The sequence below is a fragment of the Rhinoderma darwinii genome, chromosome 5 (genome assembly GCF_050947455.1).
Source record: "Rhinoderma darwinii isolate aRhiDar2 chromosome 5, aRhiDar2.hap1, whole genome shotgun sequence".
Classification (NCBI taxonomy): Eukaryota; Metazoa; Chordata; class Amphibia; order Anura; family Rhinodermatidae; genus Rhinoderma; species Rhinoderma darwinii.
In genome coordinates, this window is record NC_134691.1 from 329,970,563 (window position 1) to 329,998,233 (window position 27,671).

General features: G+C 41.5%; 1 protein-coding gene across 3 annotated transcripts; it reads left to right on the top strand.

Moving 5' to 3' along the window:
- Positions 1-214: 214 nt before the first annotated feature.
- Positions 215-27,425, top strand: GNGT1 (G protein subunit gamma transducin 1). 3 transcript variants are annotated; one of them, XM_075828759.1, is made up of 3 exons: positions 215-295; positions 24,909-25,007; positions 27,008-27,425. In XM_075828759.1, exons 2-3 carry the CDS (start codon positions 24,912-24,914, stop codon positions 27,131-27,133), a joined length of 222 nt encoding a protein of 73 aa, XP_075684874.1. In that variant the 5' UTR covers positions 215-295; positions 24,909-24,911; the 3' UTR covers positions 27,134-27,425. The 3 variants fall into 3 exon arrangements, with proteins under 3 accessions (XP_075684874.1, XP_075684872.1, XP_075684871.1); XM_075828757.1 differs by lacking the exon at positions 215-295 and adding an exon at positions 24,734-24,820; XM_075828756.1 differs by lacking the exon at positions 215-295 and having other exon boundaries at positions 24,827-25,007.
- The last annotated feature ends 246 nt before the right edge of the window (positions 27,426-27,671 follow it).

Sequence of the window (27,671 nt, forward strand, 5' to 3'; positions counted from 1 at the left end):
TTCACTTCATCTTACAAACTGATTGCCAATTGAGGCCTCTAGGGGCTGCTGTTCTCTTAATTAGATTCAAAAATAGGCGAGTAATTGTCTGTCTGCGAGAAGGGACAAAGGAGCAACCGTATAATATAAATAGGCAAGACGACCGATAGAGGAAATCATCTGAGGTCAAACACACAATACTCTTGGAATTTGAAGTGAACAATAGAAGATTAAGGTTATAGAGGGCTCGGAGGGGGCAAATAATGCGGCATTTTACAACTCTAGAAGAGGGTCACATGAGTCGAACTTCTGATTGGTAAGTTACAGAAAGCAATAGAGAATAAGACCTCTATCAAAGCAATGGCATGGGAATACACGTGCTAAAAAGTTTTAAAACGGCTTATATTTTATAAAAATCATTTGCAGTATAAAAACAGAAAATGATATTCTGTGTATCGAAAGAATAATGCCGTTCCCTCAGACTCACTGTAACGAGTTTCTGATGGCAGGCCGGCTCCAGGAATATGTGGGTCATTGGGTTACAGTTGGCATTTTACTTTCAGCTTGACAAGCCCGGAGCATGTTTAACCAGATAGTCATGGCCCCGTCTAGCCCCAGTGGGTCCCGGCATATGGACAGGTTTGCCCGGCGCTGAAACCAGTAATGTTCATGGTAAATATTCGCTAGGGTGGTCTTGCGTAGATCCTGTCACCTCTGTTACCAGCACTTCCACTAATGTATTAAAGGGGTGGCCCACGGCAATTACCTTTCCAATTTTTGCCCCATCAGATAAATAGGTTAAAAAAAATTAGCTAGATAAGGCTGATTGGCTGAAAATAGGGATTTTGCGACCCTCATTCTTGTCAATAGTCACAGAGGTCAGACCCCACAATGTACTTTTATGACCTGTTTCATTGGCGACCTATATCGAAAATTTAGGTTTATCGTGAAAGAACTCCTTTCAGGAAAGTTCTATAGGTGACAGTTCCCAGTGCTGGAACAGGAAGATTGCATGTGCAGCTTTTCATAGAACTCGGCATTGTGCCGTTCCTCTGTCATTCCTCCTGGAAATGTATGAATCAATTGACAACTAAATTGACAACTGGGGGATGTAATTTTACTTGTCAATGAGATGTGTCCCGGCAGAGTTTGACTATGTTTAATCAGTGCAGACAGTGTCAAACTGTGTAGAGACACATCCACTTGACAAGGGGAATGATAACACCCAGTTGTCAATTTATTCATACATTTCCAGGAGGAATCACTGAGGAACGGCACAACACAAAGTTCTAAGAAAAGATGCTCCCGTATTGTTTTTTTTTTATGGGGAGAGTATTTAAAAAAAAACAAAAAAACAACATGTCAAGAGAGCTGAAAGATCCACCAGAATGATCCTCTCTATGCCTCCGTATGAAATCAGAGGCATACGGAGGTATAATAGACTCCTATAGATTTTTACGAGTGCCCTATTGTGGCTCTATACAACTCGGAGATTGTATACAGCCATAATATGCCATGTGCATCAGTCTATACTGCCTATGTAAGGGCAACATAGTATGGGGACAGGTCTGCTCTCCTATTAGCCAAAAATTTTGGCTTATAGGAGCGATCAAATAATACACCAGGATCATAGGTATGAGTCTATGGTATTCTTGAAGGGAGCGCTCCCCTAACCTTCCGCCATCTGCTGCACATTACTTGAATGGAAACATTTAATCCTATAGTGTCCAAAAAGTGTTAAAGGAGCTATTCCAACACAAGTCCATACATTATATACGGGCATGATGACATCATAGAGGGTAGGGGCACATGCAATGGGGTTTCCAGTTGCCAAGAGATCTTAGCACTCCAGTTCCAGGCCCCACAAGCTCCTGCTGGCTCGGGAGGCCCTCACATACATTTGATAGCTCTAGTAAGGCAAGGGAACCATCAGTACCCCTCCCCGCCATTCAGTGCTTTTCTTTTGATGGAGGCGTGGGAAAGGGGACAGGTGAGTGCGCTTGTTGTGGTGTGGGGCACTATCTACAGTGGGGGGCACTATGGCACTATTTATGTCTGTAGCATTATGTACAGGGGCACCGTGGCACTATCTACAAGGGGCAGTGTGTGACACTATCAACAGGGAGCACTGTGGTATTATCTACATGGGCACTGGGGCATTATATATAGGGGCACTGCAGCACTACATACAGGGGACAGTGCAGCACTATCTACACTGAGGCACTGTCTACAGGGGGCACCGTGGCCCTAAAGACATGTACACTATGGCATTATCTACATGGGGCATTATGGCACTATATACATGGGCACTGTGGCATTATCTATAGAGAGCAGTGTGTGGCACTATCTATAGGGGGCACTGAGTGTGGCACGCTTTTATGCTGGTTTTTACACTACGAGTAGTGGTCAGCACATATCTACTAGAGTAGACCTTTATATTAGAGCTTGAAATATAAAGGGCTATGCTGGTGGATACATGCAGACCAATAATGGTAGCGTAAAAACCATAGGGTATTCGGGGTGAAAATAACAGTTTAAAAAGTGTACATTTGATAACCCCCTTTAAAAGTCCTGTGTTTGCGCCCCCCGAACCTGCAACCAGAGTGAACTCAGAGCAACCAGGTATTGTAGGGTTTCCCACTCCAAGTTATTTATAAATGTTTGGCCCTTTGCAGCCTTCCCCAGCAAAAACTATAGGGGTCTTAGCAGCCGGACCAGCTGTTTTTGTCAGATCACTGGGGTGCCTTTCTTTGAGAAACCGGGAAAACTTGTTTAAAGGGGTTATTTGAGATTAGGAAAAAAAGTGTTTTTTTTGTACCAGAAACAGCGCCACCCCTATACATGGGCTTCTACTGGTATTGCAGGCATTCACTTGAATGAGGATACAAACTATTGACAAGGGGGTGCTGTTTCTTAGAAATAAAGCTCACACTTTTTTCTAATGTTGGACAAGCAGTCTGCCTGAATATGATGATTCTGCATCAGCACTAAGGCCGGATTTACACGAGCGTGTGCGTTTTGCGCGCGCAAAAAACACGGCGGTTTGCGTGCGCAAAAGGGACTTAACAGATCCGTGTGTCATCACCATAGGATGCGTGGCTGCGTGATTTTCGCGCAGCCGCCATCATTATGACACTCTGTTTGTATGTTTGTATACAGAAAACCACAGGGTGCTTTTCTGTTTTCATTCATACTTTTTACTGCTGTTGCGCGAATCACGCGCGTCACGCGGAAGTGCTTCCGTGTGCTGCGCGTGATTTTCAAGCACCCATTGACTTTAATGGGTGTGTGATGCGCGAACAACGCACAAATATAGGCCATGTTGTGAGTTTTACGCAGCGGACACACGCTGCGTGAAACTCACGGACAGTCTGCACGGCCCCATAGACTAACATAAGTCTGTGCGAGGTGCGTGAAAATCACGTGCGTTGCACGGACGTATTACACATTCGTCTAAATAAGCCCTCAGGCTGTCAGAACATGCTGGGATTTGTAGTTTTAAATCACCTGGAGAGTCACAGTTTGGAGACCCCTGTTCTATAGCATATGATTATTATAATGCTTATTATTATTATTATCTTTAATATTAACTTTGAGCTGTAGATTGAGGGACTGCGCATATTTGGTGACGTAGTATAGATTATTCATATAACCATACCTCCCAACCATCCTGGATTCAGCGGGACAGTCCCGGATTCTAGGCGTTATCCCGCTGTCCCGGGCGGCCGGGGGTATGTCCCGGTGTAAACTGTATATGCGTCCTCAGGACGCAGATACAGTTGAACTCAATGCTGAAGCAGGGAACTGTCAGCTACCTGCTTCAGCATTAATATAGAGGACTCTGCGGGCGCAACGCTACTTTAAGTGCTGAGCCCAGGGGAGCCCTTGACGTCACTGTCCATATATGGACAGTGACGTTAGTGGCTTCCTCCTGTAGCGGAATCCCTGGCCAGAGCGTTGCCGATGCTATGGCCTGGGATTCCGCTCCTAGAGGGAATCCCTGATGTCACTGTCCATATATGGACAGTGGCGTCAGCGGCTCCTCCTGGAGCAGAATACCCGGCCGCGGCATTGCCGACACTCTGGCAGGGGATTCTGCCCCTATAGGGAGTCCCAATGGCTACAGGGTGGAGAAATATCTATCTACAGTGGGGTGGCACTATCTTTAAGGGGGTGTGGTACTATCTACATGGGCACTGTGGCACTATCTACAGGGGACACAGGTGCTATTTACATGGGCACTGTGTGTGGGACTATCCAAATGGGCACAGTGCCACTATGTGTGCTCTGGCACTTTATATGTGGGCACTGGCACTATGGGCAGCTAAGGGGGCATTATATTGTATGGGGGCAGCTATGGGGCATTATTCTGTGTGGAGGCAGCTAAGGAGCATTATACTGCATGGTAACAGCTAGAGGGGCATTATAATGTATGGGGGCAACTATGGGGGCATTATACTGTATGGGGGAAGCTACAGGGACATTATACTGCATGGGGCAGCTGTGGGGGCATTATAGTGTTTGGGGGCAGCTAAGGGGGCATTATAGTGTATGGTGGTAGCTATGGGGGCATAATACTGTATGGGGGAATCTGTAGGGGCAGTACACTGTATGGGGCAGTTGTGCAGGCATTATACTTTATGTGGGCAGTTATGGGGCATTATCCTGTATAAGAGCAGCTATGTGGCATTATACTGTATGGGGCAGCTATGGGGGCATTATAGTGAATGGGTCAGCTATGGGGGCATTATGCTTTATGGGGGCAACTATGGGGCATTATACTGTATGTGAGCAGCTATAGGGGCAGCTATGGGGGCATTATACTGTATGGGGGCAGCTATGGGGCATTATTCTGTATGGGGGCAGCTATATGGGCAGCTATTTGGGCATTATGCTGTATGGGGGCAGCTATGGGGCATTATACTGTATAGGGGCAGCTATGGGGGCATTATACTGTATGGGGACAGCTATGGGGCATTATACTGTATGGGGGCGGCTATAGGGGCAGCTATTTGGGCATTATACTGTATGGGTACATCTATTGGGACATTATACTGTATGGGGCAGCTAAGGGGGCATTATTCTGTATGGGGCAGCTATTTGGCATTATACTGTATGGGTGCATCTATGGGGGCATTATACTTTATGGGGGCATCTGTGTGGGCATTATACTGTATGGGGGCATCTGTTTGGACATTATACAGTATGGGTGCATCTATGGGTACATTATACAGTATGGGGGCAGCTATGGGAGCACTATACTGTATGGGTGCATCTAAGGGGGCATTATACTTTATGGGGCAGCTATGAGGGCATTACACTGTGTGTGGCTATTTGGCATTATACTGTGTGGGAGGCACTATGGGAGCATGATACTGTGTGGGCGGGAATTGGGCGGGATTAGTGGCTTAAAAGGTACATTGGTTGTCCCTCTTTGTGATACTTGAAAGTTGGGAGGTATGCGATAACCTGTATGCACTTGTTATAGCTGACGCAGCCCTTATCACACAGCCTGTCGGCCCACACCTCTTATTATGCACCTTCCTGTTGACAAGTCCACATTCTGAGCCGGTCACAGTCCTTGTGTATTATGAGTCGTGCAGCTATGAACAATATCCTGGTGAACTAAGCCAATTCTCTGTGCAGCTCATCCACATAACCGCCCACTGCGTCTCGTTACATGTACTGTGTGTTTAAGAGTCAATAATTACCAATCATTTCAAATGCTCTATTATATAAGGGAATTAAGCTTAGACAAGTAAACTCTACTATTACCTATTGTGCTTGACATGTGCCAATATATTATAGTGAAACTCCTTTAATCCGGCATCCAATAATCAAGAAAGTCCCTAAGTTACGGCCTCGTGATCAAATAGGCACAGCAGGTGTGCCCATGCGATCATTCGCAGGTGACATCAGTAAATGACATCTGCCACTATGTGCCAACAGCTGTGATCGAAGAAAACTCTATTTAACCTTGTGATGCTATGATCAATCGCGGCATCAACAAGGAAGTGGGGCATTTGCATCCCGATCATCAAACCTGGAGGACAGCGATCACCAGGGCTGACGGTTTTAAGGGACTACAAAGGACCCCTGAACTAATATACATATTAGATATTCTCCTAATTGTTACAACCCCTACAATGACAATAACATGTCATTTAGAGTTTTCTGAAAATCGTGTAAAAATAAAAATTAAGAATTTTTTGATTCTGAAAAGAAAAAAGTAATATAAATTCAACTCTATATTAAATGTAAGGGAAAATATATGACACCATAAAAAATACACCCTGAAACACAAAAAAACAAGATGTCAATTTAACAAAGTTTACCCAAAAATGTATGGGTTTGGCAAAAATTGGAAAAAAACAACATCCTGAAGGCCAAAATTAGATGCGTCATTGAGGAGTTAAAAAAATACATCACGAGATGACATCAAAAATGTTTCAATCCACAGTAAATGAAACAGTGATGATGATTGGCTGAGAGCAGCTGACTGACAGAACTCTCCCATAATGCTCCTCCCACATGTCCTTTTCAGTTGGTTACAGGCATGGTATACACAGTGTTGCCCATGGAGTTTGATCTAGGTCACCAGTCATGGGCTCTTTACCAACCACTACAGTCATGATATACTTGATTTAAGTTAATTAAAAGTATCTGATGAGCATTTATCACTTTTTTTTTTGGGGGGGGGGGGCCTCACATAATGGGCGATTGGGTCAGAAAAGAGAGTACACCCTTGATTTTCACTAATGACACTATGTCAGTTATTAGAGGGTCTATAAAAATATCTATATAGTTGTTGAGGGCTAAGGCTATGATGCATTATGATGCCAATATTTCAGGTTTTTTTTTAGCTACCATTGCAGTATGTACATGCACTTAATTTAAAGGGGGTTTCCAGGACCTTGATAGTGGGAATGTATAGGAAATAAATACCAAAAAAATAAAAAATAGTAATATGGTTATTATGACCAAGCAATTTTTTAGGTTTTTCCATCGTCGCATTCAAAAAGCTATAACTTTTTAATTTTTTCGTCGACATCGCTGTATAAGGTCCTGATTTTTGCGGGACAACTTGTATTTTTTAATAGCACCATTTTGGGGTACATGTAATTTATTGATTAACTTTTGTTAACTTTTTGGTGGGGTAAGAGGAAAAAAACTGAAATTTCGCCACAGTTTTTTGTGTCTTAAATTTACGCCGTTTACCGTGTGATATAAATAACATAATAACTTTTATTTAGCGGGTTGTTATAATTGCAACAATACCAAATTTATCAAGTTTCATTAATGTTTTACCACTTTTAACCGGTTAAGGACTAGGCTGTTTTACAGCTAAATGACCAGAGCAAATTTCACAATTTTGCTATGCGCTTCTTTAGATGACTATAACTCAGCAGGTGAATAAAGTTCATCTTTGAATTTTACACTCTTTTTAAAGGACAGATAGGGCTTTGTTTTAGTGGCATTTGTCAGTATATATCATTTTTATTTTTTTCTCTAAAGTGGGCAAAATTGGAAAAAAATGCAAGAATTTAGCAATTGCGCCAGTTTATGCTAGCATTTTTCACACACAGTATGGACCACGGACAAAATTCATCTCCTTTCACGTTCTTCCACTTCTCCCGTGCATGGGGATACCAAATATGTGTGCCTTATTCACTGTGCGGGCATGTGCCAGGGCTTGGCATAAAAGGAGGCTTTTCGGCCTTTTCGGTCCAGGAATTTTGCATTTGATTTTAGAGCCACATACTGTTTTCTGGGGGGCGTAATGCTGCTGAAACATTAGAAACACCCCATAAATGACTTCATTCACACAAGTAGACCCCACAAGGTTTCCTTCAAGGGGTTTATCATATTTTTAGACAGTCCAGTTTTCTTCTGAAAGTTTCTTGAATAAGATGGAACAAAAAAAATTCAGCTATTTTTTAGCAAATGCGTCAGTTTAGGCTAGTATTTTTCACATACGGCATAGACCACGGACAAAATTCATCTCCTTTCACATTCTTCCACTTCTCCCGTGCATGGGGATACCAAATATGTGTGCCTTATTCACTGTGCGGGCATGTGCCAGGGCTTGGCATAAAAGGAGGCTTTTTGGCCTTTTCGGTCCAGGAATTTTGCATTTGATTTTAGAGCCACATACTGTTTTCTGGGGGGCCTAATGCTGCTGAAACATTAGAAACACCCCATAAATGACTTCATTCACACAAGTAGACCCCACAAGGTTTCCTTCAAGGGGTTTATCATATTTTTAGACAGTCCAGTTTTCTTCTGAAAGTTTCTTGAATAAGATGGATCAAAATAAAATTACCTTTTTTTTTAACAAATGCGTCAGTTTATGCTAGCTTTTTCACACACAAAATGGACCACGGACAAAATTCATCGCATTTCACATTCTTCCACTTCTCCTGTGCACGGGGATACCAAATATGTGTGCTTTATTCACGGGCATGTGCCAGGGCTTGGCATAAAAGGAGGCTTTTCTGCCTTTTCGGTCCAGGAATTCTGCACTTGATTTTATAGCCGCATACTGTTTTCTGGGGGGCCTAATGCTGCTGAAACATTGGAAACACCCCATAAATGACTTCGTTCACACAAGTAGACCCCACAAGGTTTCCTTCAAGGGGTTTATCATATTTTTAGACAGTCCAGTTTTCTTCTGAAAGTTTCTTGAATAAGATGGAACAAAAAAAATTCAGCTATTTTTTAGCAAATGCGTCAGTTTAGGCTAGTATTTTTCACATACGGCATAGACCACGGACAAAATTCATCTCCTTTCACATTCTTCCACTTCTCCCGTGCATGGGGATACCAAATATGTGTGCCTTATTCACTGTGCGGGCATGTGCCAGGGCTTGGCATAAAAGGAGGCTTTTTGGCCTTTTCGGTCCAGGAATTTTGCATTTGATTTTAGAGCCACATACTGTTTTCTGGGGGGCCTAATGCTGCTGAAACATTAGAAACACCCCATAAATGACTTCATTCACACAAGTAGACCCCACAAGGTTTCCTTCAAGGGGTTTATCATATTTTTAGACAGTCCAGCTTTCTTCTGAAAGTTTCTTGAATAAGATGGATCAAAATAAAATTACCTTTTTTTTTAACAAATGCGTCAGTTTATGCTAGCTTTTTCACACACAAAATGGACCACGGACAAAATTCATCGCATTTCACATTCTTCCACTTCTCCTGTGCACGGGGATACCAAATATGTGTGCTTTATTCACGGGCATGTGCCAGGGCTTGGCATAAAAGGAGGCTTTTCTGCCTTTTCGGTCCAGGAATTCTGCACTTGATTTTATAGCCGCATACTGTTTTCTGGGGGGTGTAATGCTGCTGAAAGATTAGAATCACCCCATAAATTACTTCATTCACGCAAGTAGACCCCACAAGGTTTCCTTCAAGGGGTTTATCATATTTTTAGACAGTCCAGTTTTCTTCTGAAAGTTTCTTGAATAAGATGGATCAAAATAAAATTAGCAATTTTTTAGCAAATGCGTCAGTTTATACCAGCATTTTTCACACACGGCATAGACCACGGCCAAAATTCATCTCCTTTCACATTCTTCCACTTCTCCTGAGCACGGGGATACCAAATATGTGTGTCTTATTTATCACATAGAGAAGTAGGAGGGCGGACGATAGAAGAAGATTATTTCACAAATCGCTTTTTTTCAAAGCTGGTTTTACAAAACTCACCAGAGTTTCTATAACACTTCCAAAATATCTGCTCTTGAAGCAGAAATCCCAAAATATTCATCTAGGGGTATAATGGGAATTTATTTTTTGGGGTTTCCTAAAATAAGAAATTGCAGGTTTATGCAAATGGAGCTCTCCAGCAGATGAACTTTAGAAAACATGCAAACATGACATCCACCCCCCACCCATTCCCTCCCTCACCCTTGGAGTAAAATCAGGGGAAAAATAAAAACGTAATGTAGGGCAAATATATTTTCAACAAATTAACTAAAATCTAATCATTCAGAACAGTGTGGTATTTTTTAAAACATGGCTCAATGCACAGGCCTGGTTGTGAGGGACATGAGGGACAGAAATATCGGGAATCTTTGCGGTGCCCGTCTTTTCTGCAGACGCGGCACTTTTTCTGGGGGTTGCTTCTGGTTGGTGTTGGGGGAATCCGACTGATGAAGTGTCTTTCAGTCAGTCGCGTGACATCCTCAGACTGGGGGCATTCTCGGGTGTCCTGAACATCAAAAATGAGGCCTTCAATAATTTTTTCCTGGAAATCCAGGTATGTGTCTCTGCCTCTGTTTTTTTTGTAGAGCACGAATGAGTTGTGGATGGCCACCTGTAACAAATAAATTGCCACTTTTTTGTACCAGGTTTTAGTTTTGCGTTTTACTAAATAGGGCTGTAAAACCTGGTCGCTTAAATCCACCCCCCCCCCCCATGTACTTGTTATATTCGGACACGCTCACTGGTTTGTGCTTGTCCGATGTTGCCCCTCTTTCCCTCACTGCCACTGTTCCTGCGGTATGAATCGTGCTTAGCACATACACATCTTTGCAATCCCTGAACTTGACCGCCAGCAATTCTTCAGATGCATAAGCACAGGCCCTTTACCATGCGCTTCCCCACTAATTGCTGTGGAAAACCAATTCTGTTTTTGCGCATGGTACCACATGCCCCAGTCCTTGCAGCATGCAAATGCCTAAACAGGGGCACACTCGAATAAAAATGATCACAGTACAGGTGGTACCCCTGGTGAAGCAGAGGCTGCATTATCTCCCACACGATCTTACTGCTGGTGGAAAGATCAGGGGGGCATCCAGGAACATTTATTGTGCGGTCCCGCCCTTCATAAATTCTGAAGGCGGTGGTATATCCTGACCCGCTTTCACACAATTTGTAGAGCTTAACGCCATATCTTGCCCTTTTTGAAGGTAGATATTGGCGAAAGCTAAGTCTGCCATGAAAGTTGAGGAGGGATTCGTCCACACTTACATTCCGCTCAGGGGTGTAGAGTTGCAGAAATAAATTATTCAGGGAATTTATTAGCGGTCTTATTTTGAACAACCGATCCCGGTTTGCATCTGTACTTGGGGGGGCCTGTGCGTTGTCATTGAAGTGGAGGAACCTCATTATTGTCTCATAACGAGACCTGGGCATTACTGCAGAATATACTGGGGTGGCTTGGGCGAGTCTTGTTGACCAGTAAGACCTAATGGAGGGCTTTTTGACAATACCCATATTTAGGGTGAGCCCCAAATTTTTTTTTAATTCCAGCAAATTGGTGGGCGTCCAATCTCTGGCATGGGTGGATGAAGGTTTCTGCCTTATATATTGAGTGGCATATAAATTTGTTTCGTGGACAATCTGATTTAGGATGTCGTCCGTTATAAATAAATGGAAGTAATTCATTTGGACAAAATTTGTATTGTCCACGGTTATGCCAGGAGTGGCAGTAAATCCGTGGATTCTAGGCCCAAAAGATGGGGCAGGTGCCCATACAAGAGCCTGGACTGAAGGGACCAGGCTGTCCCGTGCTACAGCGCTACTTGGCCCTGCGCTTTCAAGTTCTGCAGTTTCAACTGCATCAGGGACAACGTCCCCTGAAGATGAACCTGAAGTGACGCTGTCATCGTCACTACCTAAAACAGGTTCCATCTCGGACGCCATCTCTGATGCGGTCTCCGACTCAGACCACAGCATGGCGTATGCCTCCTCGGCGCTAAACAACTTCCTCGCCATAACGTAACTAACACTAACACTAACTAAACTAATTTTTTTTTTTTTTTGTATAAAACACACAAACTAACTGCTATATATATCTACACTACCGCTAACAAAAAAATAAACCGCTATTGCTATATATATTATATATATGTGGATATATATATAATTATATACTCCCTACCTGCCTATTCTAATAGAATAAAAGAAAGAAAGGTAGATAGATAGAAAAAAAGATAGATGGATAGATAGATTGTATAGATAGATAGAAATCTATCTATACAGAGAATGTTTTAGAGTGTAACTGTATTTTTTTGTAACTGTAACTGTAATCTTCTGGCAGCAATTCTCCCGAGTCTCTTCTTCTCCTCAAACTGAAACAATGTTTGAGGAGAAGAAAAGAGGCAGGAGATTTACTGCCAGAAAAGTCAAAATAAAACAAATGTGGTCGCTGTGATAGGTTTTCACAGCGACCACATGATCAGGGACCATCAGATTGGTCCCTGATACTCTGCCCAGTGCCCAGAGCTGTTGGTAACAGCGAGGGCACAGGGCTGTGTGCACGCGATCGCGTGCACACTGTTTTCTATGCAGAAATGCATGTGATCGCTGTGATTGGTTGTCACAGCGATCACATGTTCAGGGGCCAAAAGATTGACCCCTGACATTCTGCCCAGTGCCCATGGCTGTTAGCAACAGCCAGGGCACAGAGCTGTGTGCACGCGATCTCGCGTGCACAGTCTCTGAAGTGCCGCCGTAAATAGTCTATACGGCGGACTTCAGAGACCCTGACCGCTGGCCGTATAAATACGGCCAGCGGTCGGGAACCTGTTAAACAGTAAAAACACTTTTTTTTCTAAATTATTTGTTTTTGTGTCGCCATGTTTTAAGAACCATAACTTTTTTATTTTTGTGCTGACATACCTGTATGAAGGCTTTTTTTTTTGCGAGACAAATTGTAGTTTTTATTGGTATCATTTTGGAGTACATGGGACATTCTGATCAGTTTTTTTCACTTTTTTTTTTTAAGGCAGGAAGAACAGAAAACAGCATTTCTGGGGATTTTTATTTATTTATATCAAACTTTATGAAACTTTTTTTTAGCCCCACTAGGGTTCATTATGTGATCTTTTGATCGCTTTTATAATACACTGCAATACTTCTGTATTGCAGTGTATTATTGCCTGTCAGTGTAAAACTGATAGGCATCTGTTACACCCCTTGCACGCGACCGAGTTCGGGCCGTGAAAAACAGTCCGAGTGGCGGCCGCATTTCCCACGGTACAGGTGAACAGGACTCCTGGTTTCATAGACATTTTATGTTACTAGGAGTCTCTGCCTCCCCACGGAACTGCTGTTCCGTTCTGAACAAAATGATACAGTACAGAACAGCAGAAGGCAGAGACTCCTAAAATGTCTATGATGCCAGGAGTCCTGTTCACCTGCACCGCAGTCGGGCCGGGAAATGCGTCCAACATTCGGACCGTTTTTCACGGCCCAAACTCGGTTGTGTGCAAGAGTTGTTAGGCATTCACAAGGGGCAGACCTGGGGGCATTGCGGGGTGCCGATGGGGTGAGAGAGGGAGCCACCTCCCTCTAAAACCACTCAGATGAGGCAGTCGCTATTGACCGCCCCATCTGAGGGGTTAAACAGAATTGGAGACCACTCATTGCAATGAAGCCCAAGGCTGTTAGCATGATCATTTTGCTACGGAAGGCACGGTTCTTCTTTTTGCACCACAGAAGAAAGTGGTCAGTCATAAACTCTACGTACTTTGCAGAGGTCATTTTCACACCGTCAGGGACCCTAAAGGGGCCTACCAGCTCTCTCCCCATGATTCCAGCTCAAAACATGACTCCGCCACCTCCTTGCTGACGTCGCAGCCTTGTTGGGACATGGTGGCCATTCACCAACCATCCACTACTCCATCCATCTGGACCATCCAGGGTTGCACGGCACTCATCAGTAAACAACACGGTTTGCAAATGAGTCTTCATGTATTTCTGAGCCCACTGCAACCGTTTCTGCTTGTGAGTATTGTTTAGGGGTCGCCGAATAATAGCTTTATGCACACTTGCAAACCTCTGGAGGATCCTACACCTTGAGGTTCGCGGGACTCCAGAGGCACCAGCGGCTTAAAATACCTGTTTGCTGCTTTGCAATGGCATTTTAGCAGCTGCTCTCCTAATCTTATTAATTTGTCTGGCAGAAACCTTCCTCATTATGCCTTTATCTGAACGAACCCGTCTGTGCTCTGAATCACCCACAAAACTTTTCATAGTACGATGATCACGCTAAAGTTTTCTTGAAATATCCAATGTTTTCATACCTTGTCCAAGGTATTGCACTATTTCACGCTTTTCGGCAGCAGAGAGATCCTTTTTCTTTCCCATATTGCTTGAAAGCTGTGGCCTGCTTAATAATGTGAAACGTCCTTCTTAAGTAGTTTTCCTTTGATTAGGCACACCTGGCAAACTAATTATTACAGGTGTCTGAGATTGATTACAATGATCCAAAAGAGCCCTAAGACACAATGACATCCATGAGTTTACTTGAAAAACTAATAATTAAATGTTTATGACACTTAAATCCAATGTGCATAATAATTTGGAACACGGTGTATAGTGCTCCACAGATAGCCCACCCCTGTATATAGCCCCCCTGTAGATATAGCCCACCCCTGTATATAGTGCTTCACATATAGCCCACCCATATATATAGTGCTCCCTATATAGCCCACACCAGTATATAGACCCCCTGTAGATAGAGCCCCCGTAGATAAAGCCCCCCATTGATAAAAAAACCCCCGTAGATAAAGCCCCCCATAGATAAAGCCCCTCCTGTAGATAAAGCCATCCCCTGTAGATAAAGCCCCCCCCCCATAGATAATGCCACACAGTTTTTTATTATGATAAAATAACAAACTATTCAAACTCACCTTAATCTCGTTCCCGCGCCTCCGGCGGCAATGGAGATCTGCTCTCTTCTGCGCAGGTCTCCTGGGGTTCAACGACGCAAGCAGCACGATGACGTGATCGCGCCTTTTGCGTTCATGAAAGGCTCTGATTGGCAGGGCATTATGACTTTCTCTGTCAATCAGCGCCTTTCAACTACGCAAGCGGCGAAAAGTATTGTGCCGCTTCACTCGTAGAAAGGCGCTCAATGGCCGGGCATGGAACGTACCCGGCCATTCATTGCTTCTAATTGAACCTGTGTCTTATAGACGCAGGTACAATTATAGTACAGGAGGGGGTGGCGGCAGCTGGTTTCAGTGGCGCCGCCGACCCCTCAGAGAGGCAGCAGGCCGCCGTCATGGACGGTGCGGCCCTGGCGCCCCCTCAAAGTTGTGCCCAGGGCACATGCCCGTCTGCCCCCCCCCCCCCTAATTACGCCCCTGTCAAAGGACAGGAGTCAGTATATTGAATGTGATGGGCCTGCCTGAAAATATGTGTTTTCAGGGTGCACTTAGAACTGTAAATGTTGAAACCTGATTGTCTGGGGTAGCGCATTCCAGAGAACTGCTGTAGCACAAAGGAAATCTTGGAGATGGGAGTAGGAGGTTTGGATTATGGAGGATGTAAGTCTAAAATCGTTCACAGAACCTAGCGCACGGGTCGGGTGGTAGACAAAGATGAGGGAGGAGATGTAAGAAGGTGCAGCACTGGGGAGAGCTTTGAGGGTGAGAATAATATATTTTTTATTGTATTCTGAAGTGAATGGGCAACCAGTGAAGTGACTGGCACAGGGTAGAGGTGTTGGTGTAGCGGTGGTCAGAAAGATGAGCCTGGCTGCTGCATTCAGGATAGATTGGAGAGGGGAGAGTTTAGTGAGAGGAAGACCGATCAGTAATGAGTTACAGTAGTCCAGACAACGAAATAAGGGTTTTGGAGATGCTTTTGAGGTGAAGGTGACATAAGCGGGTAAGTGATTGAATATAAGGAGTAAAATAAAAGATCTGAGTTCAATATAACCCCCATAGCTGCCAAGGAGTTATGGTAGTGCCACACGCTGAGATGGAGGCATCAGGTTTAGGGAGGTTAGTAGATGGTGGGAACACAAGGAGCTCAGTTTTAGAAAGATTCCATTTCAGATAGAGAGAGGACATGATGTTGGAGACAGCGGACAGACAATCACTGTTTTTTGTATTAGAGCTGGGGTGATGTTATGGGAAGAGGAATATAATTGGGTGTCATCAGTGTAGAGATGCTACTGGAAGCCAAATCTACTGATGGTTTGTCCAATAGGCGCTGTGTAGAGAGAAAAGAGGAGCAGACCTAGGACTGATCCCTGAGGAACCGCAACAGCAAGGGGGAAAAGGATCCCTGTGGAACCAGCAAATGACTCACTGAACGAGCGGTCAGAGAGATAGGAAGAAAACCAAGAGAGAGCCGTGTCCTTAAGACCAATAGAGTGGAGCATACTGAGTAAGAGTTGGTTGTCTACAGTGTCTTATTCTTTTTTTCCTGATGTATCTCATCCACATGACCAGTTCCTACAGTTTTATATCGTGTCCACATAACCGGTTCCTACATTTTACCCTCTTAAATTGGAAATCTGGTTAATTAGGAAAAGTGTAAAATAAGAGAGAGCCCTTACATATTGTATGTCAAGGGACCTCCACATATCCTCATCCTGATCAACATATGTACAGAAAAATAACCTTTACCCTTTCACATATACTAGGGGATTGTTTTAGGCCAACAGTTTATGGTGCCATCAGAGGCGGACACAGAGAGCAAAGGGCCCCTGTCCAAGAACAATATATGGGCCCATTACTATATAATTGATCATCATAGAGCAATCCACCAGGAATTGAGAGTAGGAAGCTTCTAGCTGCTAATAAGATGGCAGTGTGCAATCTTACCTACTGGGCCCTTGTACGGCTACTGAGGTTGCACCAATTGTATGTCCGCCACGGGTGCCATGTACATTTTGTAAATATAGAGAGCAGAGAAGGGTCTTTGCTTAATGTGGTTAGCACATTTCAACGACCCCCTTCCTATCTCCTTGTATACTAATTTAGTTCACCAAGAGAGTAATTTGAATAATATAAGCATATTAGCGGAAAGCACATAAAGCAATTTCCTAAGCTACAAGGGAACCTTCACTAGTAAAAATATATATTATACAAAGTGGTGATACGTACAATTTTGCTACCCTGCACATGCAGCATTCCAGGATTTTTCCATCTGTGACACAGGTGGAGCTCACTGCCGAAAAGAAAATCAGTGTAATTACAGTATTCTGTCTTCTCAGTACTATCTTTTCCATCTGTGACATGGTCAACCAAATAAATAATTTGTGTAATTCACCATATTCCAGGCCTTCCTTTCCATTAGTGACATGGGCAGAGTGCACCGCTAAATGAATAATAAGTCTAATTCCAATGCTCAGCGCATTTTGTTTGATGATATGGCGGCCACACCTTTGTCAGTCAGGGAGCGCTATGTGTGTATGTACCCTAAGGCTGGGTTCAGACGACCTATTTTCAGGCGTAAACGAGGCATTTTACGCCTCGAATTACGCCTGAAAACATGGCTCCAATACGTCGGCAAACATCTGCCCATTCATTTCAATGGGTTTGCCGATGTACTGTGCCAACGACCTGTAATTTTACGCGACGCTGTCAAAAGACGGCGCGTAAAATGACAGCCTCGTCAAAGAAGTGCATGACACTTCTTGGGATGTAATTGGAGCCGTTTTTCATTGAATCCAATGAAGAACAGCTCCAAATTATGACCGTAATTGACACCTCGCAAAACGCGAGCACGAGCAATTACATCTGAAATGCAGGAGCTGTTTTCTCCTGAAAACAGCTCTGTAATTTTAGCCGTAATTGACGTTATTGTGTACACATACCCTAAGAGATGAGGCTCTAGATGGGCAAAAAAATGCACCAAAATTCATTTATTTTTTGTGTTGCGAAATGAACCAGGCGGCAAATTTAATTATATTACTATATGTTTGTATAATTAATATAGAGTTCTGATTTTGCATCTGAATTGGCTCCTGTAATTTGCACTCATACCAGTGAATTTACAGTTGTAAGTAAATGCTTGGAGGATAGTATAAAGCGTGCAGTATAAAGCTATACGTGGAAGAAAGGGAAGAGGAAATACTTCATTCCGAGTCAGGAAAGCTCCCAGCCCCCACACCACATCCTCTGAGACAGATCTGTGGCGGATCCACTGAGGTCACTACACTTATAATTGCTGTGCAACTCTCACTAACAAAATATTGATAATTCAACATACGCAAGACGATTTCTTCCTAATGTTACCTTAAGAAATGCATATGACACAGCACGATGGGTTCACATATGAAAGAGCAATAAACACACAAGAGCAACATAAAATAACACAACTCAGCAAGAAAGCAGCTATGTATGTAACAAGTCAGTTGTATCATTCACATGTGGAATGAAGAATCAGGACAATTCTATATTAGGCTCTGTTCAGACTTGTGTCATGGTTTCCCTTTATAATGGAAAACACGACATAGAGCCGGATCTGTCGCACGACGGATACTACCGGCAGCCGAAGAACCGCATTGACATTGTGAGGGAGGCACTCCCCCCAACAATGACTGATGGCAGCTCACTGGTCAGAGAGGCGGGGGGGGGGGAGAGCTCCACTCATGGATATAGCAGATTTGTAACTATGAGTCTGCTTTATTATTTGTTAGGGTTATGTTCACACGGTCTATATTTTGACGGAATAATCATGCGCATATTAGGGGTCTAAGGCTGTATTAGCCAAACAGCACAAAAGGACCTGTCCCTGTAATATACTGCCTTTACATAGAGCAGCATATCCAGATGACATAGCCGCTTTAATACAGCAATAGAGTTGAAAAGAAAATTACCATACAGTGCCCAAATAATACTGCCATACAAAGTCAAAATACTACTGCCCTACAGTGCCCAAATAATACTGCTATACAATGCCAAAATACTACTGCCATACACTGCCCAAATAATACTGCCATATAGTGTCAAATTACTACTGCCATACAGTGCCAAAATATTACTGTCATAAAGTGCCCAAATAATACTACCATACAGTGCCAAAATAATACTGCCATACAATGCCAAAATACTACTGCCATACAGTACCCAAATAATACTGCTATACAATGCCAAAATACTGCCATATACTTCCCAAATAATACTGCCATATAGTGCCAAATTACTACTGCCATACAGTGGCCAAATTATACTACCATACAGAGCCCAAATAATACTGCCATACACTGCAAAAATACTACTGCCATACGTGCCCAAATAATACTGCCATATAGTGCCAAAATACTACTGCCAAACAGTGCCCAAATAATACTGCCGTACAGTGCCCAAATAATACTGCCAGACAGTGCCAAAATAAAACTGCCATACAGTGCCCAAGTAAGACTGCCATACAGTTCCCAAACAAAACTTCCGTACAGTGCCCAAATAATACTGCCATACAGTTCCCAAATAATACTGCCATACAGTGCTAAAATACTACTGCCATATTGTGCCAACATAATACTGCCATACAGTGCCCAAATAATGCTGCCATAAAGTTCCCAAATAATACTTCCATACAGTGCTAAAATACTACTGCCATATAGTGCCAAAATACTAATGCCATACAGTGCCCAAATAATACTGAATGTTTCTTTCTCTTGATCTGAAGGAGGCCCATAGATAGGGAAGGCCCTGATGCATCTGCCTCTTTTGCTCTCTATAATCTAGATCCGGTATTGTGCTTGAGATAGGGTATTATTATTATTTTAAAGGCTATGGAGACCTTTGAAAGGATTTTTTTTTTTTTTTTTTTTATTAAATCAATGTTTTATGTGTTTTTCTACAACTTCTAAATTGACTTTTATTAAAAACAAACTTTACTTTTTAAGACACAGCTTATATACGCACGTCCTGAGGAAGTCCGTGAGTGACGAAACGCGTCAGTGTTTCGTTCATGCCTGACATCACACACTGGGAATTCGTGGACAGCCGCAGATTATCTAACAGACACACATGAACGCTGTGTCATCTGGATTCAGCCGCAGTTGCGGCTCCTTGACTGAGCAACCAATACAGTCACAACGGAAATGCAGTTGCTTTGACGGACATTCCTGCCTCTATCATACTCTGTACCTGGCCTTGCTTTTGATCTCTACTTGGCTACAACATTGACTGTTGCGGAAACCGCATACTCAGAATCAACCAACAGAACATTTCGCAGACGGGACCCGTTGGGTCATCATTGACTTCCTATGCTATATGGCGATAAGTATATGGTCTTAATGACTGATATTTGGGTTGCAGTATATATTAGCCTCAAGAAATAACTGCATTTCATTATAAATTGCCCTTGACTTAGTGACAATATGTATGTCTGCGGCTGATACTATTTATGCACCTTTATTCCACGTGGTATTATACCTGCCAGGCTATGGGACTTTTTCCTGTTGCCACATAGGATTTAAGTTTATCATATCCTCTTCTCTGCAAGGTTCTCACATATATTTAATCAAATTCCATTTGTGATTACACAAGACACTTTATGTGCAGCATATTTATATGTATAGTATATGGTTTTTAGAAGCAACATTGTTTCTTGTATTTTGTGAATAATTTTTGTGATGTTTATGTTTGTCTGTTGTTTTTAGATGCAAGATCACACACGGTGTTACAAAAAATGCTAATTATATTTTGCAAATAAACTTTTTGATATTAATATATTCATATTGAGCTGATTGCCTAGTCCTGTACCAGGGATTTTCTCCCCCTCTTTTTCTTTCTGTTCTTCCCTTACCCATCCTCTCCCCTTTCCCTTCCTTCCATCCCCCTTCCCTCCCTTACTCCCTCACCTTCCATTTTCCTTTTTGCTTCTTATTTAATTATTTCTTGGTTGGCAGACAGATCCAGTAGTGATCCTGTCAAAGCCGATTCTGTCAGGACAGCTGAATTGACGGCCCTATTGAACGCTTGTCCGGCATATCTCTGACACACATGATCCACCTAATAAAGATCGCATCTCAGGCTTCGTTCACATCTGCGTCGGGGCTCCGTTCATGGGTTATGTCAGGGGAACACATGAACGGAATCCAAACGGAATCCAAACTGAAACAAACGGAAACCATAGGTTTCTGTTTGCATCACCATTGATTTCAATGGTGATGGATCCGCTGCAAATGGTTTCCGTTTGTCATCTTTGTGTAAGGGTTCCGTTGTTTCAAGATTAAATTGAAAGTTGTTCAAAGATGTACGGAATAAATCCTGTTTTTATTATATTGCTGCCATGTACTGAGATATGACAGAAGCCCAACGGAACAAATTAAAGTAATTAAAGATACCGTTGGTGTCCATAATGCAATGGATCTGGCACTTCCGACAGTTCTGCTCCTGCAGAAAAACGTAAACACCAAACGCAGATGTGAATGAAGCCTAAATAGAGTATATATATATAGTTGTTTTTTTTTGTTTTTTTTTAAAGGTTGGAATAGTGTAGTATACTGTGTGCTATTCGTTTTTTTAACATAGAAGATAGATAGATAGATAGATAGATAGATAGATAGATAGATAGATAGATAGATAGATAGATAGATAGATAGATAGATAGATAGATAGATAGATAGATAGATAGATAGATAGATAAATAGATAGATAGATAGATAGATATGGGATAGATAGATAGATATGAGATCGATAGATAGATAGATAGATAGATAGATAGATAGATAGATAGATAGATAGATAGATAGATAGATAGATAGATAGATAGATAGATAGATAGATAGATAGATAGATAGATAGATAGATAGATAGATAGATATCTGCATGGGGTTTGTATGTTCTCCCTGTGTTTGTGCGGGTTTCCTCCGGTTTCCTCCCTCACTCTGAAAACATACTTTTTGGTTAATTGGTTTCCTGTGAAATTGTGTTTGAAATGGGAATTTAGAATGTGAGCCCTATTGGTGACAGGGACTGATGTGAGCGATATCTGTACACCGCTGCAGAATATGTTGGTGCTATATAAGCAACAGAAATAAATTCTAAATAAAACAGGTTCCATTTCTATATTGTTCTGGTTGTATACTATGGTTGAACTCAGTCCACCAATGCTGAAAGTCATGTACAGACTCAATTCCAGCTAATCTTGGGGCTAAAATCAGGACACTCACCCTCCCCCGCTCCTCCCCCAATTACTGTAACTCATGTTTTCTGGGACTTTATAAGAACATTTATAGAACATTGCACCTCTTGAGTTATCATAAGTATGAAGAAAGTTGCAGTGAGTAAAAATAATAATATATCCAGGGAGCAGAGTCGTTCCTCTCCCTAGAGAGTCCATCCTTTCCTAAGAAGGGTGAGTCAAGGACAAGGTCACTGTTATCTAAACTTCTCTGTGTCTATAGCGGTCACCACCGGGACTCCTCAGACACAGAGCACAGAATCCTAGCATTGTGGACTGTGACATGACAATGACTCAGATTTCTTTTCTCGGACTATATGGTTCCTTCCAGTAAGCCTACATTTATTCATTCATTTATACAAAGCATCTGTTTCTCGGGGCTAACAACCTTCTGGTCAGGGGGCTGCAAAGCAAAAATCAATATGGGAGCTCTCCTATTGTCAGAGGACCTACCTCCCGCTACACCTTCTATTCCATTAGGACCTAGTTGCCGGGCATGTTTAGACTATTTCCTTCCTATCCTTTGCACTGTTATAGTATGCCACCCTTGCCAGAAATCAGTTTGTGAAATTTCCTATCTGCTTGATCTGCCCCAGTCACCTGTAAGTGTTATAATTCTACTCCGGTCACCTGTAAGTGCTAGTATTGTGAAGTAGGAGTATCTCAAACTCAAACAGCCGGCCGCCAAGTGCTAAAGCATGTGTTGTGTAAAACTCGCCTGTCCTCTGTTGTATCACTCACTACCGAGATCCAACACATTTGGGATAAATTGGACCTCCGATTGAGAACCAGATCTTCTCCCCCAACATCATTGCCTGACCCCACAAATGCTCTTTTGGTTGAAGGGGCACAATTTTCCACAGACACCCCCCAAAATCTAGTGGAAAGTCTTCTCAGAAGAGTGGAGACTGTTGTAGAGGTCAACTGCATCTTAACACCCATGGTTTTGGAACGAGATGTCCAACAAGCTCATATAGTTGTGATGGTTAGGGGTTCACATACTTTTGGCAGGATCATGTATAAACGATACGCACATTAACTGCAGCCCTGTAGCAGATTTACAAACATGTCATGCTATATTTGTTTTTATACTAATCTGGATTAAACAGTCTACTTGTTAAATGGATTAGGTCATGATGCCCATATGACCTAATTTAAGGTTCCTTAGAAAGGTCTTAAGTAATTGATACTTCTATAACCCTTGTCGAGCTACACGTTATCAAGCTCTGTAAGACCTCCAGGTCAACTGCGGCTGAAGAGCCCCGTAATTGACCCAATGTACATGCGAAAGGGGAAAATAATAACATTTTAGTGATAAATTGTATCTTTCTGTATTGCTGAAGACGTTGTCTCATGCCAAGGATACTGGTGATATCTATTGGTGTGTGGTGTATTATCTATTCCTACAGGAAATGGTTTAATACATAGAAAACTGATTATTTGCATTGCTGCTCATGGGAAATTCTAGACTGTTTGTTCTTAGGGTATGTTCACACAGAGTTTTTTGCAGGCAGAAAAATGTGCTTTAAAATTCCTTCAGGAATTTTGAGGCAGATTTTGCCCTGCCTGCACTTTCATTTTTGCAGCGTCTTTCGGCCGCGGCCATTGAGCGCTGCGGCCAAAAAACGCAGCGAAAAACGCTTTCTCTGCCTCCAATTTATTTCAATGGAAGGTCAGAGACGGGACCGTGGGAAGAAACAGCACGTTGCTGTTTTTTTCGCGCAAGCGTTTTGTTCCGCTTGCAGGGGACAAAAACGCCTCAGATTGAAATCAACGGGAGGCGATTTCGGCCATGTTTTTGTGTGGTTTCCGACGCGGTTTCCACGTGAAAAACCGTGCCAAAAAAAACTCAGTGTAAACTAGCCCTATAAGTGGTTCTCCACTTTAGACAACTCCTGCTTGTTAGAACGGTTTCTTGACAATCAAAAGTATCCCCTTGCTAAGAACTCTATCGATCAGATCTAATCTGTTGGGAAACCTGGCATGAAGTGTTCAATTTCCCTGCAGCGCCACCACAGGGGAAATTAGGCATTACAATGGGTTGTAATGAAGGACAGGACAGGTCCTCCAGAGCCACAGACGATCTTTGTAGTCGCTCTCCACTCCAAGAGATGAGGACCCTAACCAGAGGACCCCCCTCTATTAACTCAGAATTCCCTTATTGGGTTAATGATAATGGATTTTCTAAACTGGACAATGGCTTTAATAAAAACAACAAAGATGAAACGTTTAGAAGTGTTTCCAATATATCTTCCAACCAATGGGCAAGTTTTCCATTGATCAAAAAGATGTTCAGATATTCAGTATGAGCGCTAATCATTTGTCACAGAAACAAAAAAACACCTATTCTACACCTATTTTTTAATAACTGTAATAGTAAATAATGTAATTATTAAAAATAGTATTTATGATTGTAAATGATTAAAAATTTAAAAAATAATTACAAAATTTGAAATAATAGTCAATACTGTTTAGAAATTATTGTGAATAAATATTAATTTAATAAATATTACTATCATAATATGAAGAATAATTGCAAATAATATATATATACATATAAAATATAATATAATATAAATATTAAAAATTTAAAAATACTTAAAATACTTTCAACAGTTGTAAATAATTAATATATAAAAAAAAAAATTAGTATTATTATTATTATTATTATTATTATTATTATTATTAATAATGATAAATATTATTTTCTCTTTTAAAGTAAGTAAAATAGGTATTAGTTCATTGTAAAATAAAGGTGAAATACTTTGAGTGGCTGTGGACATAAAAAGGACTGAGTATCCCGGCCCTTGATTAGATCAGATTAGCCAAGATTAGGAAGATTACAGCTCGCTGCTATTGTTGTAGAGAGGCTTTGGGGAAGGTAGACAGAAGAGGCTGTAGTAGAGGAAGCTGCGACTTCAGGGAAATCAGCTAACAGACCACTGAAGCACAAGTAAGTCCTCATGTAGAGAGCTCGACATACTATGACCAGTTCCAGAAAAACGTCATCGGCCTATATTGTACCTTTTTTCCCCCATCAGAAAATGCCGGTGATCAATATAGACGATCTAACAGAAAAAGATAAATTAAAAATGGAAGTCGAGCAACTAAAGAAAGAAGTGAAACTGGAGAGACAGCTGGTAAGTGGAAAGTTCACACAGATAAAAAGCTTAAAAGAAACTTTGCAAACTTTGTATACAGATGTAGCAGAACTGAATTTATCATTTAGGGTTTTGCATTGTCTATATACCCGGAAAACTTTTTGAATTTACGTAAATGCTAAAAAATTTCCTACCAAAACGCAAAGATAACACATTGTGATATCACAGAGTCGTGCTGAGACAAACTCAGCTCTACTTCATCTGTAAGTGTCTCTATATTATGTCAATGGATTCGCACAGACAAAGTCCTACAGTTGTTTTTCCTGTATTGACAGATAAATGGATGATTTGGTGGTTTCAGCAAGTGACGTTTGAACCTGGGAAGTTCGGGGCAGGGGGGGCAACCAGGGTCAGCGCCTAGGAAATGTCTTCAAGCTTGACTTATCTGAGATAGAATAGAGGCTGGGGCAAGAGTGGCATAAATATATGCAAATATGTGAACAGAATATATTACCTACATAATAATGTGTTGTATAAGCATAATGAATCTAATAGATAGATAGATAGATAGATAGATAGATAGATAGATAGATAGATAGATAGATAGATAGATAGATAGATAGATAGATAGATAGATAGATAGATAGATAGATAGATAGATAGATATGAGATAGATAGCTAGATAGCTAGATAGATAGATAGATAGATAGATAGATAGATAGATAGATAGATAGATAGATAGATAGATAGATAGATAGATAGATAGATAGATAGATAGATATGAGATAGATAGATAGATAGATAGATAGATATGAGATAGATGATAGATAGATAGATATGAGATAGATGATAGATAGATAGATAGATAGATAGATAGATAGATAGATAGATAGATAGATAGATAGATAGATAGATAGATAGATAGATAGATAGATAGATAGATAGATAGATAGATAGATAGATATGAGATAGATAGATAGATAGATAGATAGATAGATAGATAGATAGATAGATAGATAGATAGATAGATAGATAGATAGATAGATAGATAGATAGATAGATAGGATTCCTTTAAAATATTCCCTAGTGCATGGAGTGAGATATTATAGGCACCTGTATATCATTACATATAAATACTAGTTTGTTTATTGAGGGGTTAAGATAAATCACCATAATTTAGTTTTTATTTGCCATTTAGATCATTAATAATATAATAGTATATAGTCTGGATTATGACGGTCATACCCTCAATCCTATTACTGTAAGATCTCAGTCCTTATCCTATTGATGACATAGGTGTCATGGAGTAAACCAGGTCACACAGGAGAAGTAGCAGCGGGGGTTCTACTGATACATTGTATCTCTCACCATTGCTGTAGTTACTTCTTACTAAGTGTCCGTTCTGCATCTATGGATATGTTTCATGTATTATCCATCATCACCCATAGCCCCGCCATAGACATAAACATTTACCCCCAATCAAACAAGCTTTTTTTTTTTTTACTATCGGAACATTCCTTCTGAAATGGACTTAGATACGATGACATTTTGCTATCATCTAAGTGATTCTACCATGGGAAGTTCAAGAGGACTGAACTGTATTGAGCCAGGAAGCTGAGATATGGGGAGCTGTTAGGCAGAGACTACTCACTGTAGAACTGGTGATGAATAGATACGTGATTTTATTTCCCTAAGTAAAAAAATTGAGGATTTAAAAAAAATTAAAAATAATTGGCCCAGTAGTTCCAGTGGCCACAGGACCATAAGATTATTAGTTTGAGGACTCTGTTTCCTGCCTTCCTGGACCTCTATGAATGTGACATGGGGGATTTAACTGTAGTCACATCAGAATTTCTAGTGAGGTCGTGCTTTCTCAGATTGCTCAAGTCTTCAACTCAAGGTCAAATTGACACTAAGCTGAGGTCAAAGAAGAGTGAGTTAGGCTTTGAAGGACTCAGAAGCCTTTGTCTATCTCTTAAAGACAAGTATAGGAAGACTCTTCTTCACCAACCTGATCACAAACCTCTTTTTTCATTAAGGTTTCCAAAATGTGTGAAGAAATCAAGACTTATATTGAAGGAAATTCTGGAGAAGACCCTCTTGTAAAGGGAATTCCAGAGGACAAGAACCCATTCAAGGAGAAAGGTGGATGTGTCATTGCCTAAGAACCCTAGGACTGTTTGCTTCAGTCAAGCAATGGTGTAGATGTCTTTCTTGGCTTTCCTGGCACATGTATACAGCCCAGTGCTACACTGTGTGGAAACTGGATGAAGGGCTTTATTTAATTCCCTACTGTACTCTGCGAGAACTAGCACTGACCTTGGGCATGCAGCTCACCAAGAATGTCTTGGAAATAAGTCTAACTTGAACCTAAATGTAACATGTCGCTTTATGGGTTTTTACTAGTATGTTTTAATAAAATACGTGTCTGTAAATCCAATTCATTACTTTTAATCTAGAATAAAAAAAATAAAGGTTGTACAATCCTTACTGGTATATTAGACCATGAAATAAATCACTATAATAAATTACGTCTGGTTTAGAAAACCCTAGTAGGGTATCTTAATGGGGTTTAATCTATTAGCTAAAATAAGCAGCTCTCTGGCTCTGGAGGACCGAGCTCATCTGTGCATTATACAGATGGCCCATTGCTTTTAAGTGGAACTGTGTAATACTTCATTTCCCCTGTGGTGGTGCTGTAGA